General features: G+C 42.3%; 1 protein-coding gene across 1 annotated transcript in view; it reads right to left on the bottom strand.

Moving 5' to 3' along the window:
• Nucleotides 1-21,201, bottom strand: part of aatka (apoptosis-associated tyrosine kinase a) — a 52,543-nt gene that overhangs the window by 15,670 nt on the left and 15,672 nt on the right. The window contains exon 2 of the mRNA XM_066642393.1: nt 7,339-7,472. Coding sequence (XP_066498490.1) covers nt 7,339-7,472 — 134 coding nt within the window. The remainder of the gene's footprint in view (nt 1-7,338; nt 7,473-21,201) is intronic.

The following is a 21,201-nucleotide window of genomic DNA, read 5'->3' as shown; positions in this document are numbered from 1 at the left end:
TTATTTCAGTGGACAGCCCTGCATGAACAGATGGAGTAGGAAGCTGGACTGGAAAACTACGACCTGCCTGGGTGTCTCTCTCTCTCTCTCTCTCTCTCTCTCTCTCTCCCTCAGAATTTGAGTTTTTTGGTACAGTTTTTAATTTAACAAATGTATATTATTACGTTATAATCAGTGGCGGATGCTGGTCTTTCAAGGAGGGGAAGCTCAATTTTGGCATACATCATAAAATATGTCAGTTTATTTATACGTAAATTCTACCCTGCATTCCTTTTTAAGAAAATGGTCTGTGACCCTGTCGTACCAACAAGGCGTCTTTTCCAGGGACTTGACTAGTGTCCTCTCAATGGCCAGCAGAGCTAGGCTGCTTAAACGGCCTTGGCCCATGTGAAGTGTGTCCGCCTGTGAGTGCTTTGTGACGGTGGAGGGGCTCAGCAGCACCCGCTGGACAGAAACTGAGATAGAAGTCAGAAAGAGTGATAGAAGTCAGTCTCCAAACACAAGCAGCTACAAAAAACCCACCAGAAATAAAAGCTCGATTTGTCACTAGTCGTTTTTAACAAAGAAAATGCCGCTAAGAGGATTAAGAAAGTCTGGTTCAACTCAGAACAGAATGAAAATGTAATGCTCCCATGGATCTTTACACCAAAGGATCGCTGATTCGCTCATTTTGCTGTCAATCAAAAAGGGATTCAGCCTCAGACAGATCATCCAATCATCATGCAGAAGCTGAGCATCCGGGCCAGCCGAGGCCAGCCCACTGCCCCATAGACCCCCAGAGACGCTGAGCGTCCGATGGGCGGGACAAAGCCCAGCATTTATCCAATGACTCGTCTTGTTTCGCTGCACTTCGCTGCTTCGCTATTGAACTCTGTGGATGCTCAGCGTCCTCACTGTTTAAAGCACTGTGAAGCTGCAGGAATGATTGAGAGGAAAGCCGCGTCTTTACCAGTGATAAGAAGCTGATTCTGAACAAAAGTTGAGCACGTTGTAGTGCATATTTATTCAATGACATGTACACACAACAGTATATATTTGATCATTTATTTTTTGACATTTTAGGGGAAGCTGAGCTTCCTTTGCAGTCTTAGAGCAATCGCCTCTAGTTATAATATACCACACACACACAGCAGGTAGTGTCGTAGTCACACAGCTACAGGGACCTGGAGTTTGTGGGTTCGATTCCCCCTCCGGGTGACTGTCTGTGAGGAGTGTGGTGTGTTCTCTCTGTGTCTGCGTGGGTTTCCTCTGGGTGACTGTCTATGAGGAGTGTGGTGTGTTCTCTCTGTGTCTGCGTGGGTTTCCTCCGGGTTACTGTCTGTGAGGAGTGTGGTATGTTCTCCGTGTCTGCATGGGTTTCCTCCAGGTGACTGTCTGTGAGGAGTGTGGTGTGTTCTCCCCGTGTCTGCGTCGGTTTCCTCCGGGTGACTGTCTGTGAGGAGTGTGGTGTGTTCTCCCCGTGTCTGCGTCGGTTTCCTCCGGGTGACTGTCTGTGAGGAGTGTGGTGTGTTCTCCCCGTGTCTGCGTCGGTTTCCTCCGGGTGACTGTCTGTGAGGAGTGTGGTGTGTTCTCTCTGTGTCTGCGTCGGTTTCCTCCAGGTGACTGTCTGTGAGGAGTGTGGTATGTTCTCCCTGTGTCTGCATGGGTTTCCTCCGGGTGACTGTCTGTGAGCAGTGTGGTGTGTTCTCTCTGTGTCTGCGTGGATTTCCTCTGGGTGACTGTCTGTGAGGAGTGTGGTGTGTTCTCCCTGTGTCCGCGTGGGTTTCCTCCTACAGTCCAAAAACACACGTTGGTAGGTGGATTGGCGACTCAAAAGTGTCGGTAGGTGTGAATGTGTGAGTGTGTGTTGCCCTGTGAAGGACTGGCGCCCCCTCCAAGGTGTGTTCCCGCCTTGTGACCAATGATTCCAGGTAGGCTCTGGACCCACCGCGACCCTGAACTGGATAAGCGCTTACAGATAATGAATGAATATATATATATATAATTAGATAAATAAAATGTTATCGGATTTTTGCTTAATTACATTAACATTTACTTCCAAAGCGATTCATTTCACTCTATTAATTTTATCTGCATCAATTATTCTTTGATGTTCACATTTCTCAGAAAGGAGATTTATTTAACATTTATTTATTTTTATAATAACTCAAAATTGGATTGACAGTTGACTGAGCTCCACTGCAGGTCTATATTTAACTCAATACTTCAGTAGTTTTTGGGCTCATTCGCCTCAGACATTGTTTCACCAGAATAATGCATTTTTATTTGAATGTATTATTTATGTAATGTATTATTTCAATTTCTGACTAATCTATCCACCTCTGCATATAACTGGCTCTGTGTATGCTTTTATAAACCACCAAACAATCACTTTACTGAACACTTTTTCAGCACCTATTCTTCCTCTGTCACAGTCCAACATGTCTCCTCAACAATCTGTACTCTATAGTAACATTGCAGGACTCTAGAGCCCCATACTGCGGCAAGAGGTATTACACCCTACCCACACAACGCTCAGTAACTTGTACACAACAAGGCTTTGTATTTGGGCCTCTCAGCCAATCACCAGCTCGAAAACCCAAGAAGCAAGCCCACCCCGGCCATGTCATTTGTTCTTAGACCCAGCCACACAAAGCCAAACCACCAGTGTACTTTACTAAAAGCACTTTAGCCCCTTTGTACTATAAAGAAACTGGAAGGGAATTATCCTGGTTTTGTGGATTCACTGCTTTCCTGCATGTAGCAATTAAACAATGACTAAACAAATACACATTTCTGTTCCTCAGCCTCGACTCAGCAGCACAAGCTAGGAATTGGAGCTATTGCTGCTCTGGTACACTAGATGGCAATGTACAAGGCAGTGATGGAATAGAAGTCCCTTCTCGGGTAATGGCACAAGTTGAAATTATTGAGAGCAAAATAGGGCATGAATCTGAGAGGAAAAAAATGAACACAGAGCAACCAAAACAAGCACTGTGCTTTATTCAGGGTTCACAATACTGTTGAGATGATAAATGGTGCTGAAGGAATGAAAGAGCCACATCATCTGCACCATATCTTCACACACACACACACACACGTGCAAGTTTAAACTCAGTGTTCTTCTCTAAACAGTCTCTCAGCACACCTATTTTGAGATCCAGTTTTAAAACGTGGAGGGTGTTAGATGTGAAGATTGGATGCTACAAGCTGCTCAACCGAGCAGAACCTGTAACCAGCTGTACATTAATATAACTGCTAATTTTTGTAAAATCACCCAGGTTTTGGCCTTTTCACAAATACATTTATTGGAGAGGACAAGACAGTTTTGTATATAACACTCTGCAGAATACATCCAATGTGAACCTGCAGTACAAATCTTAGTACATCCAGCTCTGTGTCTGTAAACCTTCACAGCACATTGTAAGCCATATCCCTTCTTTGTATCAAAGCCCCGATACCGGCTTTTTACTGCAATGCAATAAAACATTAATGTATTTTTGTCTTTTTTTTTTTTAGCACCTTTAGCCATAAGCCTTGCATTATCACAGGACACTTGTGTGCAGTGCCTACAGCACTCCTACATGCACCACACACACACACACAAACACACACACTGCGCTTTAGTGATCAGTGAGAAAAGAACAAGGATGCCAAAAGTGCTTAAAGAACAGCCAGCTGCAGATAGCATCCAAGCAGGGGGAGAAGAGGGGGATGAAAAAGTGCTATAGCAGAGAGAGCGAGGGGGGGTGGAGCAGCTTAGCTGGAGTTTTTACATTCCGTTCCTCTCCCTCTCGCTCCACGTCCCTCTCCCTCCCTCCTTCACCCATTCTCTCTTCCTCTTTGTGTCTCTCTCATCTCTGTGACAAAAACAACCACATAAACAAGCCTATCAACTCCTCGCCTTTGTCCACAGAGGTCATTATACTGGCTAATGATAAACTGCCTGACCACACAAACACACACATACACACACACAACCGGCTCTCCTCTCCACAGGGTGGCATCCCTGCAATGTCTGCAGCATAGCTAACATCGGCCTAATTATCAGTGACACGGTGACATCTCTGACTCAGCCGACTTTACAGTCTGTCACTAACAAACAACATTAGTGCCCGGTGTGAGCGAGACAGCTACAAACTACACACCCACACACACAGTCCCTCACTGCTGGATTTAAAGAAAACAGGTATGCCTCCATTAAGCTGTGGTCAGAGCAGAGGTAAGGTCCAGACGGATAAGATTTCGGGAAATTAAATGATGGTTACCAGGGGGACCATAGTGAGCAGAGAGAGAGCATGCTGCTCCAGGTCCTGCTCCATGCAGATTTCTCAGCTACTGCTTGGACAGGGACGACAAGGCCAAGAGAGTTACTGAGGATTAATGATCCTCGATCTCACCCTCACTGAGATACGCTGATGCACACCTGCTCTCTCTCTCTCTCTCTCTCTCTGGTGCATGACACTGCGGTCTCTGAAAACCCTTCTCCTCCACCTCCTCTACTGCAGCCAGAGTCCAGCTAAACACTGAACACACCTTCTTTGAGAATTAGAATTAACATCATTAAGGTAACTGTGGTTTTACCTCCCAATTTCACCATTTTACAATACATCACCTTTTAAACCAGCACTTGACAGGGTCAGAAGTGACACAGGTTATGTGTCAGCCTTATCACAGAGTGGTATGTTCTTTTATCACAAATAATGCTTCAGTAGTCAGAGGGTGGGAGTATTAAGAAGCACAGTTGGGCTCACTTTCTGTATTTGTAGGATGGCCCTTCCTCTCCCCCAGCCTCTGTGCTCATGGTGCTAGTGAGCATGAGCCTCTGTCAAATGTGACAGATCTGGGCAGGAAGCACATGCTTGGCTCCAACCACCTGAGGCTAGTGGCACTGTGTGCAATTGAGGGAGACACACTAATGGGTGGAATTGGTTAAAAACTAATAATTGAAAAAGGAAAAAAATAGGCTTGAAAATGAAATTTTTATTATTTCATTTTCCAAGCTATTTCTCTAATGGTTTTATGTGTTAAACATAGAGCTGGGCGATGTTATCATGATAAGTTTTTCTATATTCATCATTCTCGATATTTATCACAATATTAACATTTCTAAAAATGTAGACTAATGCACCAAATGTTCATTACTACAATATTGAAATGTACAGGGGCTGGACAATGAAACTGAAACACCTGTCATTTTAGTGTGGGAGTTTTCATGGCTAAATTGGAGCAGCCTGGTGGCCAATATTCATTAATTGCACATTGCACCAGTAAGAGCAGAGTGTGAAGGGTTAATTAGCAGAGGGTAAGAGCAGAGATTGCAATATATAATTATGTAATTAAAATATTGCAATGCATTATGGGTGACATACCAAAGTTCAAAAGAGGACAAATTGTTGGTGCACGTCTTGCTGGCGCATCTGTGACCAAGACAGCAAGTCTTTGTGATGTATGAAGAGCCACGGTATCCAGGGTAATGTCAGCGTACCACTAAGAAGGATGAAACACATCCAATAGGATTAACTGTGGACGCAAGAGGAAGCTGTCTGAGAGGGATGTTCGGGTGCTGACCCGGATTGTATCCAAAAAACATAAAACCACGGCAGAATTAAATGTGCACCTCAACTCTCCTGTTTCCACCAGAACTGTCCGTCGGGAGCTCCACAGGGTCAATATACACGGCCGGGCTGCTATAGACAAACCTTTGGTCACTCGCGCCAACGCCAAACGTCAGTTTCAATGGTGCAAGGAGCGCAAAGCTGTGGACAATATGAAACATGTAATGTTCTCTGATGAGTCCACCTTTACAGTTTTCCCCACATCACGGTGTAGAGAAGCCCCAAAGAAGCGTACCACCCAGACTGTTGCATGCCCAGAGTGAAGCATTGGGGTGGATCAGTGATGGTTTGGGTTGCCGTATCATGGCATTCCCTTGGCCCAATACTTGTGCTAGATGGGCGCGTCACTGCCAAGGACTACCGAACCATTCTGGAGGACCATGTGCATCCAATGGTTCAAACATTGTGTCCTGAAGGCGGTGCCGTGTATCAGGACGACAATGCACCAATACACACAGCAAGACTGGTGAAAGACTGGTTTGATGAACATGAAAGTGAAGTTGAACATCTCCCATGTCCTGCACAGTCACCAGATCTAAATATTATTGAGCCACTTTGGGGTGTTTTGGAGGAGCGAGTCAGGAAACGTTTTCCTCCACCAGCATCACGTAGAGACCTGGCCACTATCCTGCAAGAAGAATGGCTTCAAATCCCTCTGACCACTGTGCAGGACTTGTGTATGTCATTCCCAAGACGAATTGACGCTGTATTGGCCACAAAAAGAGGCCCTACACCACACTAATAAATTACTGTGGTCTAAAACCAGGTGTTTCACTTTCATTGTCCAACCCCTGTATATATATATATATATATATATATATATATATATATATATATATATATATAAACATTCTTAAGGCATTACCACCTCCAGCATTTAAAGAAGCAGAAAGAGAAAAAAGATAGATTAAGAAGAGTTTAAATTAATAAATAAATAAACACTCCCAAAATGCTGTAAACATTTTGCACTTAACCCATTAGAAGGCTTAGAAAGTTTTTTGGTTTCGCTCTTTCATACATTCATTGTAAGTACTTATCCGGTTCAGGGTTGCTGTGGGTCCGGTGCCTACCCAGAATCACTGAGTGGCAAGGCATTTTCGAGAGGGGTTTATTTATTGGCTGTGTTTATTTAAGAGATGCAGCTTGATGTATGGCGTCAATATTCAAAATTCGTGAGCAGCGAACATAAATTTGTGTGAGGAAAAACCACCTCAGGCAACAAACAGTGCTCTTGCAAATGCTACACACTGATTAACTAGAGGCTGTATACCATATATTTGAACTAAATTGGTGCTCTAATGTAGGCTTACAGTTGTATCTGGGTATGTCGTGATGTAAGGGTACAATGAGGACATTGTGTGGATGGCCCTTGCTACAAACAACAGTGGGATTTATCTGTTTGCAGTCTGTACAGGTGTTGCTCTGTTAACAGAGAAGTATATATTTAAACAAATGTGGTACCACGTTTTTAGCTGGTGTTGTACAGGTAGCGCAGGCAGAGTGTGTATCTTCTTCAAGTCCCTCTTACAAGTGTTCCTAACTGTTCAACACTGATTCTAGGGATAAACCACTGCAAGACATGCATGTGGTAAAAGATCTGATAGTACTTATTTAACTGAGTAATAGCTTCCTATAAAAACCCACTGAAGCCAAGAGCTGGAGATTAATTCCTCATCCGCTTTTAATTTTGCCGGCCCGTTTGATGGATGTAGCGAGCTTTGGGCGCAGAGGGCACGCTCACCTTGAAGCTGATGTCCCCTTTCTTACAGCACAAGCAGGCCAGCATGAGGAAGACGAACGTGAAGAGGCCAGAGAAGGACACGGCCACCACAGCCAGCGAGGATGGCCATGACAGTTCACTCAGGGGGGCCCCACCTAAAGACAGAAGCAAAAATTCAACTGTTGTTATAGAGTCTAACAATCAATTAGTTCACTCTTTGTTTTTATTTGTACATCAATGCACCATAAAGCACATGAATGTTACAGAAGGTAAGGTTTTGATGTTGTTCCAAAATATTCCAGAGTATTCCCGAGAACAGTTCCAAGGCCTAGGGGCCTTATGCCTTGTGGCCTTAGGTTCATGCACCTGAATTTACTGATTATATGAAGAGTCTACAAAGCTTTGGAAATATAATGTATGTTTGATTCTTAAAGAGAGAGTAGTGAAATGGTGAGATGGGAGATTTCCCTTGTTCACTTGCACTTTCAGCATCTTAAAAAGGAACATGACAGGTGGGGGGAAAAAAATCAAGTCGAAAGGAGCAGCCTTGAAAGCAACGTAACATAAAACAAATATATTTTTTTTTCTCCACGGGGCAAAATAGGGGGCTCCACTGTGGCCCATTTAAAGCCTATTCATTTCCGTAGCCTGAATAAGCCAGTTTATCTAAATGTTTCATAACACACTCTGTAACTGTATGCGCCTCGCTCTGGTTGATTTAATTTGGTGCGTGCTGTGTGCGAGCATTAGATCACTTTGCCTTCTGTAAAAGAACATGATGAAAATGGTCTTAATGGAGTGTAAAGCGGCTTTCCTTGTTACGGCTGTGTTCGGAAACCCGATCTGCACCAGAAGCAAAATAAACTAACACTTACAGGAAATATAAGAAGATTCTAGTTTGTAATTGAATACAATCCATTCATCACTTAAAAGTGTGAATGCAGAACTTATTCTTAAAAGTGAATTAAGGTAAGAGCAATCCAAGCTGCTGAGGACTGTGCCAGCTTTGGAAATTGGCTGCTTTAATGGATCAGCCAGGATTTCCTCCAATGAATCTTCTTCACGTTATGAAACAGCCAATATACCGGCACCAAGTGACCTGGATTTATCTGAGATTCTGTAATAAATCTGTTCCCTCATTTGAGAGACCTACCCTATGAGGAAAAAGTGGGTTCATTCTGGGACAATCAAATGTGATTCTTCATCTCAAGTAAATTGCGCTCAACAGACAAAATATAAAAAACAGTTTATTAAAAAATGTTGTTTGCTATTTTTTGTTGGTAAACTTACTGCTCACTTACTGAGGCAACATTCTAATTTACAGAATTATTTTAGCTTTTAATGTTTGCTTTTATTTTTGCTCTAAAACTACCAGGCTATATCTAAAAATAATGGAAGAAGCACACCAGTAATCACCATATAAAATACTTGGCTAAATCCTCACGCATATGTCACAAAACGTGCCGAGTTCGTAAGTAAACCCGTAAACTCGTAAACCGAGTTGGTTATGTGGCATATGGCAGTATACTGTAATCTATAGAAAATGGACACATGGGAAATTCAGGCTTCAAAATGGATGCCACTGGGTTTGGGACGTGTGGCCATTTTGTATTGGGTCCTGGTGGTTTTTTTTATATGATAGTTACGTTCCAAAGCCTAGGCTGCGGCTGGGGACTGTCCTATGAAAACTCCTTCTTAGTTACTTAGTTACACCCAAATGGAACAGTCTAAGGAGCCTGCGTCATGACGTCACTAGAAAGGTCTTATCTGCTTCAAGGCACTAACATGACTAAGTTAAAATAGATTGTATTTGCTTATTATTATTATTATTATTATTATTACTATTATCATTCTAGATTAAAAATAATATATTTCTTAAAAAAAATATGTTTTCTGTGGTACTGTAATATAGCAATAAGCTTATTAATTAAATATTGCTTAGACACAACTACTTTAATTAATCAGTTATTTTACACTATAAAAGGTAAACTAACTCCGCTTCTGAAACTTTTAAAGCTCACTTTTTTTCTCCGTGTCTTGTTTATTTTCTCCAATGCGCCACACATGCGGAGAGAATTGTGGGTAACTGAGGGCCACGAAGGATATTTCTGTTGCGTCCTCCAAATCATTCCAAACGTAGGCTTTATATAAAGGATCCTTCACATTGGAACAGCCTTCTATGACGTGCATTTCTCGGCCACAGTCTAGATTTTGGAATGCAGCTGATGTTTAAAGATTATTATTGCTCTCTTGTGATTTCCTGGTAGGATACTTTTTAGTTGGTTGGTGAAAGATTCTAGGTTTTCTAATTAGATCGACAGGTGTTTTGCAGGAAACTAGTGGTCTCTAATGAGGACATTAAACCAGTTCGCAATAAGAAATTAACAGTGTAGTGCTGTAAACATTTTAAACCAAGTACCACCCATTATCAAACCAAAATCTCCATGAAAATCCTTGTCATATCACTGTTTTGCCATTTTTGTGGAAGGGCTGAGCCTAGCCATGCTAACTGCTAAATGTTTCTTGGAATTTCACAGGTGGCAGTATTCTTTGTTGTGCACTGCATTCAATCTTTAAGTTGATATTTACACAAAACGTATGAAAAATATTTGGACATTTTCACTCATAAAAAGTTTAGATTTTCAATTATTTCAATGAATAATATAAGAGGGCTTAGAACTGAAAAGTCATTGGTTCAATTCCCACGACTGGCAGGAAAATTGGGAGTGAAGGTAGCAGTGAAGGACCAGCACTATTCTCCTCCTTCAATCCATGGCTGAGGTGCCCTTGAGCAAGGCAACAATCCCACAACTGCTCCCCAGGAGCTGGGGATGGCTGCCTGCAGCTCTGGGTGTGTGTTCACAGCCCCTAGTGCGTGTGTGTGTGTGTGTTCATTGCCACAGTTGGGTTTAATGTGGAAGACACATTTCGAACAATGACACATATTTGAACATTTAAAGAAAAAAAAAGATTCGGAATATCACTTGGCTCAGCAGGTAGTGTCGCAGTCACACAGCTCCAGGGACCTGAAGGTTGTGGGTTCGATTCCCGCTCCGGGTGACTGTCTGTGAGGAGTTGGTGTGTTTTCCACGTGTCCATGTGGGTTTCCTCTGGGTGCTCCGGTTTCCTCCCACAGTCCAAAAACACACGTTGGTAGGTGGACTGGCGACTCAAAAGTGTTCGTAGGTGTGAGTGAATGTGTGTGTATGTGTCTGTGTTGCCATGTGAAGGACTGGCGCCCCCTCCAGGGTGTATTCCCGCCTTGCGCCCAATGATTCCAGGTAGGCTCTGGACCCACTGCGACCCTGAACTGGATAAGGGTTACAGATAATGAATGAATGAATGAATATCACTTCAGGATGCTTTGTGTGCCACCAGTGGCAATCTAGAAGAAAATGAATACATTTTGTTCATTAATCCCACTTGTCCCGGTCGCAGCGTCTACTTCCTTTAGAAGAAAATATAATAACTCACACTAGTGCTCTTTGAATAAATTCACAAGCAGAAATGGGTGAACGCTTGGTTTTCTTTCCAACCTTCACTTTAAAGCTGTGTTTTGGTTGACTGTGTGTTAACAGATGTTGACAGGGTCGAAGGGTGCTTCAGCCAATAACAGACAAAGCCTTTTCACACACTGTCGGAGGTTCTGAGATAGAAGCCGTAGGGCCAGATGTCACAGTCTGGAGCGTTCAGTTTTAATCTGATTTTCGCTCTAAACCTCCAGCTGGCAAGTGGAAGAGGGCAGTGTGAAAGTACACTCTCATTCCATCTCATACACACACAAACAAACAAACATGTGAAGTTAAACGTGGTGCACAAACCCTCACTCAGGGCTGGCGTGCTTTCAGTCATGCAAGTGTTGATGCATATGTGAAAAAGTACAGAAATATGTTCACACACACATACATCAACAGTGACTTTGTGTCAGAAAGGGTATCTTTTCTGGCATTCAGTTGAGTGTGAATCTGGCATCAGGGAAATAAGCTTAATTCTGTTTACACTAATCTGCTGTCACACACCCACACACTCACCATTACACAATGTCAGGACATGTGGTCAAATATACAGCACAAGGCAAAAGTCTTTAGTGTAACACTGTGTGTTTTGCCAGTCAAAAAAACTACAGTAATAATAATTACAGACAGAAATACATTCATTCATTATCTGTAAGCGCTTATCCAGTTCAGGGTCGCGGTGGGTCCAGAGCCTACCTGGAATCATTGGGTGCAAGGCGGGAATACACCCTGGAGGGGGCGCCAGTCCTTCACAGGGCAACACACACACTCACACATTCACTCACACACTCACACCTACGGACACTTTTGAGTCGCCAGTCCACCTACCAACGTGTGTTTTTGGACTGTGGGAGAAAACCGGAGCACCCGGAGAAAACCCACGCAGACACAGGGAGAACACACCACACTCCTCACAGACAGTCACCCGGAGGAAACCCACGCAGACACAGGGAGAACACACCACACTCCTCACAGACAGTCACCCCGAGGAAACCCACACAGACACAGAGAGAACACACCACACTCCTCACAGACAGTCACCCGGAGGAAACCCACACAGACACAGAGAGAACACACCACACTCCTCACAGACAGTCACCCCGAGGAAACCCACACAGACACAGAGAGAACACACCACACTCCTCACAGACAGTCACCCCGAGGAAACCCACACAGACACAGGAAGAACACACCACACTCCTCACAGAAAGTCACCCGGAGCGGGAATCGAACCCACAACCTACAGGTCCCTGGAGCTGTGTGACTGCGACACTACCATGCCGCCCCAACAGAAATACAATTAAACATAATAAAATTGTCTTCGTTATTGATAGAAAAACACAGCCAGAGGAACACAAGCTTTGTCCCTGATTTTTTCCTAATATTATTTAATATATAATTTTTTATATCACGCAGTAAGAATTTTATATAATTACAAACACGCAACATAAAAAAGAAAATTATCAGTATCTATTATTGATCAATACAAATAATAAACAGTTATATTTATATATATTTTTCATTAAAAACTGCTGTTCAGAATTTCTCATGAAGTGTAAGGCAGGGATGGAGTTTGTTCTCCTTTGCTGAAACTTTGGAAGGCTTTGGAAATGAAGCATTACTGTGAGAGATTGATGGCTCTTAGCCAAATAGGCATTAATGAAGTCATATATTGATGTTGAATTATTAGAATTCCTAATAATAACTTCCCAAAGCTTTTGAATAGATTTCCTTCACATCAGATAATACAGTTCCCCTACTCATCAACCCAGAGCTGGGGGGCTTTTATCTGGCTGGGGGGGGGTAAACAGCAGCACCAAAGACATGGCTGATGTGCTCTATCTGAAAACGCATGCTCTCCTACCCCACTCGCACATCTCCATAGCAACAGCCGGGTTGGCAAACCCGTCATGTTTGACGGACTCCCACAGTATGTGATAAATCTTTTCCCAACCCCCATTTTTGCAAAACCATGCCAGAATTCTGCTGATGCATATACAGCTGGAGCTTCTTCTGATGCCTCTCGCACACTCTTCCCCTTCCCTTATTTTCTCTCATTCTCCATCTCACGCATCGGCTGTCACACCCCCAACACACACACACGCTGAGTGTGTCCCTTGCAGAGCAGAGCTGTGATGACTGATGGGAGAAGATAAGGTGGTTGACAGGCCTGAAGCCAGATCCATGCAGGAACACAAATACAAAGTGAAAAAGGTGGCGTGTCTGAGGATGTGTGTATATGACTCTAATGGATTGATGGATTGAGAATGCATCTATATATCTATAAGTGTTAAAAAGGGTTTCACTGAAGGAATGTTGCTGAACTGGTTTATTAATCATCTTTGAAAAGGCTTGTGTGTAAGGTTTATGTAGAGCACGTTTGAGAGGTTTTTAAGGAACATTAAGGCATCTCAACTTTCTCTAGCATTTCTACACATACCACATTCTGACAATGACCCAACATCAGAGGTCTTTCTTTTCTCTTTCTGTTGAATGCAATGTGTTTGTCTTTATTGCTGGGCGCACTATATTCTTCTTATATACTTATGAGACACACATACCTTTTAATGTATTAGCTATTCTGAAAATACTTTGTGATACAAACAAAATAAAACAATAGAATTTCAGGTTTTGTTCACACATTTTGTAAAATCATTTTTTAATTGCATTTGTATGAGCAGAAATGGACTGGGTGAGATACAGGAAATAAACTAATAACCCTGATTCCCTTTTGTAACTGCCCTAACCGCTCTAGGAAACAGCACACACTGACCATGTGTAGGACAGCAGTGTGTCCCAACACTGAGTATCGCTCTCACACAGCTCCAGGGTCCTGCGGCTGTTGGTTAAATGCCTACATCTCCCTTGTCTGTGTGGTTTTCCACTGGATGTCTGTTGATAAGTGGGGGTTGGATGCTGGAACGTGTCCTCAGGCGTGAGTGTGTGAGAAAATGTGTGAGTGTGCGGTGCCCTGTGACAGACTAGTGCCCCGTCCAGGGCTCAGGACCCACCGAATGAATGAATGAATGAATAACCAGTGTGTGATGGGATGTTGTTAGATGTATGTTTTGTGAAGCTATGAACTTAAATTAAACAATGCATTTTAAAATCAGTATCAGGAGAGGGAACGTCATATAATATTATTTTTATGTGCATTAGTGTAATCAATATAGGTATCCCTCGAAGATCCTGTATGTGTGTGTAGGCAACCGAATCAAAGGAGGGGGCGACCAGCTCTAGACCTGAGCTCTCCGGCCTACTGCATCACAGTACTCTGACTCAGAGCCCCATCCTGGCACACACACATAGCCTCTTCCCACGTACCTCCCCATTTCTAACCCTTAAACACTATCACCCCTTACACTAGTCTCTTTTCCTGAGCCAAAATAAAACAGGAACGATGTTTGTTAATTCAGTTTTTCAGTTGTTTTGTTCAATATGCAGTTTGTATATGTATCATATGTTCATTAATCCAGCAGTGAATGGCTGTCACCTCAAGGCGTTCTACATCAAGCACTTCCCCACTGCTAGCACAAAGGAACGAGATCAGTCCTACCTTCTCAGACAGATGGGGCCCCCACAGAGCCCACAGTTTTTGTTTGTTTGTTTGTTTGTTTGTTTGTTCCTGATGTTTTGATCAAGGTTTTCATAAACAATCCAGCAAAGACAACTAGACAAATATTCTAACAGGCAAATGTCATTACATATTCATGAATTCATTTTTACACATTGCAAGACATGATACAAACAATGTGTAGTAAATGTAAGCACAGTACTAGTGTTTTGTTCAAATGACAAAGCCCTCCAGATAAGCGGGATTAATACTCCTCCATCTTTCCCACAGCCAGTCATAATTCTCTCTGTCCTCTGGTACACTTTCATTACACCTGAACCATTCCATGCTGCAGAGAAAACTGCCAGCCACCCGGTAGCTAATTCAGCCTATAAATATTTGAAGAGCACATATTATTGCTCTTCTTCTCTCACTGCAAAATGAAAATAAAGAGTATTAGCCTGGCTCAGATTGCCTTTAGGATGGAAGCTGCCTAAACCCAGACTGGGTGACAGATAGTGGTGCTACTCGTGGTAATAACACGGCTTTACTGCAGTTTGAGCAGTTGCCATTACAACCAGATGGAAGAGATATACTCATCTGCTCTGGAAGGTCAGTATCGGAGCCAATCCAAACATATTTGAACAGATTGTATTCAGCTGCGTTAAGCACACGCAAATTCCAATCCCTTGTAAAAGCCACATCACATCACTTTCTTCAGAAGTTAATAAGCAGTTAAAATGGAACTATTATTAAAGCAGCAATGTCCACTGTTCTCTCAAAATGTGGACAGAAACAGCACGTAATTTTCACAGAAAATCACATCACATACGTACTGAACGCAGTCAGTGAAGTTTTAAAACCACAGACCATAAGAGCACTGGTCAAATTACTAAAATCTAAATTTCTCTAAATTATGCCATCTACTGCCGCTTATATTTAAAGTCATATTAAATGTATTCATTCATCATCTGTAACCCTTATCCAGTTCAGGGTCGCGGTGGGTCCAGAGCCTACCTGGAATCATTGGGCGCAAGGCGGGAACACACCCTGGAGGGGGCGCCAGTCCTTCACAGGGCGTCTCACACACTCACACATGCGGACACTTCTGAGTCACCAATCCACCTACCAACGTGTGTTTTTGGACTGTGGGAGGAAACCCACGCAGACACAGAGAGAACACACCACACTCCTCACTGACAGTCACCCGGAGGAAACCCACGCAGACACAGAGAGAACACACCACACTCCTCACTGACAGTCACCCGGAGGAAACCCACGCAGACACAGGGAGAACACACCACACTCCTCACTGACAGTCACCCGGAGGAAACCCACGCAGACACAGGGAGAACACATCACACTCCTCACAGACAGTCACCCGGAGGAAACCCACACACATACAGAGAGAACACACCACACTCCTCATAGACAGTCACCCGGAGAAAACCCACGCAGTCAGAGAGAGAACATTATGTTCTTATGAATATTATATGTAAGTAATTGAAAATATTGCTTTGATATTTGCTTTAATTTTGATTTTATTTTTTTATTTATTTCATTTTTCAACACAGGGAGAGTGTTCCTATAATTTGTAATACCCCCGAAAACATGTAAAGAGCCTTTCTGGACATTTCAGGATTTGCGAGCTTTAATGTAATTGAAGTGTGCCCTCTGAAGTTGTTTATACTCAGATCAGGGTCCAGCATGGGCACATACCCCTTTTTTCTTAAGTATTTGTATCAGAGGCAAACACCTATTATTGGGACATCACTTGTAGTCAGTAACAGTGTAGTGTGGAAATCCTGAAGTGCTGCTTACAGCTGTGGAACTTTTGGACTTGGAGGAAGCCACAAATGGATGGAGTCCTGCTGGTCAGGAAAGACTACAACTCCTGAAAACAAAGGGAGAGTGTTCAACATGTGACCGCAAACCCTGGGTGAGGAACAAATGGAACCCTATGTCAAACATCACTTCCTGAGAGCCAGGTGCAGAACAGATCAGCACCATTCTCCATAGCTGAGTTACTCCAAGCATATACAACATAGCATAGTAGTTAAGGAAATTTGGAAGAGTGATTCCCAATCCTACAGGAACTTTCCTCTCTTTTCTCTGCTATGGAAGCCCATTTCTGCCACATAAAATAATAATAAACAAGTCATCAGTAGGGGTGCGCGATATTGCCCTAAAATAATATCACGATATTTCAGGGTATACAATAACAATATTCTTGGCAATATGAAGAAAACACTGAAAAAACTTTTATTAATTTCAAAAACACACTATTGCAACAAAATAAACATTATATTACTATTAATGATATTAAATAAAATATATTTTAAACAATACCATGATTTATTGCACATTGGTTATTTTGTAACCAAACCCCCTCCATTTAACTGAAGTCACTCCTCTCTTATTGGAGCAAATTGCTCACTTGCCTCACTTTTCCCCCGTTCTGCACTGTGCCTAAGCGACTCATGTAAAGAACGTAGGCCATATTATGGGTAACTGCGTGATGACATTACGTAAACAAGTCAGAATATCATTATTATCACAATATCAACTATTTTAATCGCTTTAAAAACGATATGAACGATACAAAATGGCACAGCCCAAGGCACCAGTTTAATTTTAATATGTAAGTTGCTATCTCAATATTCCGAGAAACTATCTCATTATTTTGAGATATTAAGTCTATATATTGAGATAGTATACTATATAATGTATACTATACTAATATCAATATAATGAGATACTATGTCAAAATAATGAGAAAGTATCTTAATAAATAAGGCCTTGTGCCCAATGATTCCAGGTAGGCTCTGGACCCACCGCGACCCTGAACTGGATAAGCGCTTACAGATAATGAATGAATGAACTCAGTATATTGACATAAATCCGTGACGTTCTCAATCTAATGAGATATTACCTGAAAATACTGAGTTAGTAACTTACATATTAATGAAAATAATTGGTGCCTTTTTTTTACTATTATTTTATTCACTCATTCATTCATTATCTGTAACCCTTATCCAGTTCAGGGTCGCGGTGGGTCCAGAGCCTACCTGGAATCATTGGGCACAAGGCAGGAATACACCCTGGAGGGGGCGCCAATCCTTCACAGGGCAACACACACACATTCAGTCACACACTCACACCTACAGACACTTTTGAGTCGCCAATCCACCTACCAACGTGTGTTTTTAGGACTGTGGGAGAAAACCGGAGCACCCGGAGAAAAGCCATGTGGACACGGGGAGAACACACCAACTCCTCACAGACAGTCACCCGGAGGAAACCCACGCGGACACGGGGAGAACACACCAACTCCTCACAGACAGTCACCCGGAGCGGGAATCGGAACCCACAACCTCCAGGCCCCTGGAGCTGTGTGACTGCGACACTACCTGCCCACTATTATTTTATGTGGCAGAAATTGGCTTCCATACCCTGCTGTATCACCTTCAGGAAATATTTGTTAATTAGCTTGGGTGGCTCTATTTTATCTGAAAAATTACAGTTTCATTAAAGGCCCTTGACTTGGCATAGACTTTAATAAGAAAAGTGGTATCAAAGCGCATTAACACAGTCAATCCTTAATGGCATTTTTAAACACTTAATGCATTGCCCTAAACTGACCATCTGCACACATCGTAACAGTGGCATACGAGAGAACCACTGGGCATCTGAATACAAACACACACACACACTTAAGTGAAAATAATGAGTAATTGTGATGGCTGAGCATTTTCACTTTAAAAGTGGTGTAACAAATATCATATTCATAAATCTGAATAAAGGAATAGATCTAGACTTACATTTACGGCATCAGGGGGATTTTTGTACTTTAATAAGTTGTAAATTTACCACTTTGAAGAACACAGAGTGGTTTTAATTTTTTAATAGATGCTCACACAGGGTCTGAAATAGTTTGACAGCCCTGGTGCCAATTATATCCACGATAATGAAAAAAAAGTAATTACACTCATGTTTAAACATCACATCACTAGAAATATATTAAAGAACTACTATCAGATAGGATCTCTTTTAATGAATTATCAAAATAGTTTTTAGGACCTTCATATTTAAAGGTCTAAGAACAGGATTGGCAGGATGTGTATCTCTTCCAAATAAAAATGTAAAACATGGTTGGAATGGAAAATTCAAATGAATAATGTAACTAAAAACATATTTTGTTCCCTGATGTATCTCTCTCTCTCTCTCTCTGTCTCTCTGTATGTGTGTGTTTTAGTGAGGGTCAGAATGGCTGAACTGATCTTCAGACGAGGGATTTCTTTGTAAATTGTGCATGATTCCAGAGCACTGACACAAAAATAACACTTCCATTCAAAGTGGGTATTTAATCTTACACAGTAACTACATATAACCACTGTCCAAAGAAAAACATGTATCTCCATGTTCTAAATTTACTTGGAATAAAGCCTTTTTACCATGACTTTCATTCATATTTAATAAGTTTTGTGTGTTTCCTTCTGCTGTAAAGCTACTATTTTGGAGATATGTGTTGTTCTTTGGAATGGGAGGATATGGTCACTCATGATGGACTTCCAGCTGGAAAAACCAGTTGGTCCGAGTGATAACAGAAGTTACATCCTGTCATCGAGTCATGTGGTCAGCCATGGGACACCTGGCATTCTCATATTACAAGACATAAGCCAATCTTGGGCAGTTTGCAAGCGCACACTTAACTTCTCCAATCTCATAACTGCATGAATTGTATATTAATTACATAGTTCAGATGTTAGTAAAAAAATCAGAGAAGATAAAAAACAGTTTGCTGGCAGTTAAGCTAATACCATATTCCTTATAGCTAGGTCTACGATCTGGGCGGGTATCTTGGTGTCATCCTGTGCTTTATTTCCACTCATAGAAGACCAGGCCCCTTTCTGAATGAGGAGAGATCTATAAACCAAACATGAAGCTCCACTCTAACAGATTTTTCAGCATTTTTACAGCCTTTTGCATGCAAACTGACTGGCTTTTTATTGAATAGTAGGGCTTTTAACATAATCTGGAGCCATTGCCGAGCATTACAAGCGTTCAAATTCAATGTTTAACCAGTGACCTGTCTCCTCCTTGCAGTGTCTTCTAGCTATAATTTCCTCTGCTTCTCTGCGTAATTCAGACCCATTTTAACAAAAATGTGCCAATGTTTCTGACATAACCTGCTGCAATTGTCCTGTTGTTTTATTTTGGAAATATGGCCTTAATGGACTGGATCAAATCCAACTCGGCTGAATGTGATACCACAAAACCGTACCATAACGGCCTATTCTGTGCAAGGCTAGAGTTGCTGTCCAGATGGCCAGGATGGGAGTAGACGAAAGCTAAGGAAAGCAATGGTCTATTCAGGACGTTTGGCAGCATGGGGCCTCCTTAGGGCCTAGGGAAGAGGAGTGAGTCGTCGTGGCAACGATGAGCAGCAGGCCATTGCTTCATCCTTGGCTGGAGGTAAACACTCTCCAGTCCTCACACGCCACTGAAACAAGACAATGTGACACGCTCGCACAGGGAGCAGGGGAGAGTCTGACTGCCTGCCTGCCTTTTTTTTAGCTCACCTTTATTTCTAACTTTCTTTCTCTGAAATGAAGCTGGGCCCTACTTCCCTCCACAGCTTGTTCTCTGAGTTTCATACATGGGTTTATTTCTCACCCAGTGTTAAACATATCTTTCTATCAATCAATGCTATGATAAATGTTAGCCCATCATTCAAAATCATACAAAAATTTCAAATTCCATTGACGATACTCTTAGATGTGTGTGTGTGTGTGTGTGTGTGCATACAAGGAGCAATCTGTAAGTTCCCAGTATTAATAATAATCAACTAATCCTACAAAAGATTTTATAATGGTTCTAGGAAGTGACTCTTTCTGTGAGGGGTGGAACTGTACCACAAGCCGCCAGCAGGAGGACTAGTCAGCGCAGGGGAAGACATGGTGTAGTTGGGTCCTAAAACTCCAATTCCCAGAATTCCAGAGCATGATTAAGAAATAAAAAGACAAAGCAAAAACAAGAAAACCTTAAAATAAAACAGAAATCAAAGAAATGAGAAGAGGGCTGGGCTTTGTCCAGTACATTTTGATTTTGAATTTGCCTTTTTTTTATTTCAGAAAGCTGTTTTGTTTGTACACACCAAGAATGGTGTTTCCTTTGTTATTTTTTCCACCTTTTTTCATACACCTTTTTTCAGGGAACTCTTCCACCCATATCCCCACTCTCTCTGCTGAGTACAGGGTTGGGGTTTAATTCCTGTCTGACACATACTTCACCACAGCTGCATAAGCACAACGTGAGTCACACTGGTTCTGTTCTGATCAACTAATAAAAATATATTTTAACACTTCAGCTCATTTTAATCATTAGTACCAAAACTAAACCAATTATGAGTAGAACAAGTATGCTGATCAAAATTAAAAATCGCAGTCCGCCTGTGAATTCCAGGAAATTAGTCAACTACCCTACAGCCTTAGCCATAAATGATCAATTTTGTATGAAGAGATAATGTATAGTGGGTGGCATGGTGGTACAGCAGGTAGTGTCGCAATCACACAGCTCTAGGGACCTGGAGGTTGTGAGTTCGATTCCTGCTCCGGGTGACTGTCTGTGAGGAGTGTGGTGTGTTCTCTCTGTGTCTGCGTGGGTTTCCTCTGGGTGACTGTCTGTGAGGAGTGTGGTGTGTTCTCTCTGTGTCTACGTAGGTTTCCTCCGGGTGACTGTCTCTGAGAAGTGTGGTGGGTTCTCCCTGTGTCTGCGTGGGTTTCCTCCGGGTGACTGTCTCTAAGGAGTGTGGTG

Source organism: Hoplias malabaricus, chromosome 13 (assembly GCF_029633855.1).
Source record: "Hoplias malabaricus isolate fHopMal1 chromosome 13, fHopMal1.hap1, whole genome shotgun sequence".
NCBI classification, from domain to species: domain Eukaryota; kingdom Metazoa; phylum Chordata; class Actinopteri; order Characiformes; family Erythrinidae; genus Hoplias; species Hoplias malabaricus.
The sequence above is the reverse complement of the archived record's forward strand: the minus strand, read 5'-3'. Positions and strand labels throughout refer to the sequence as shown.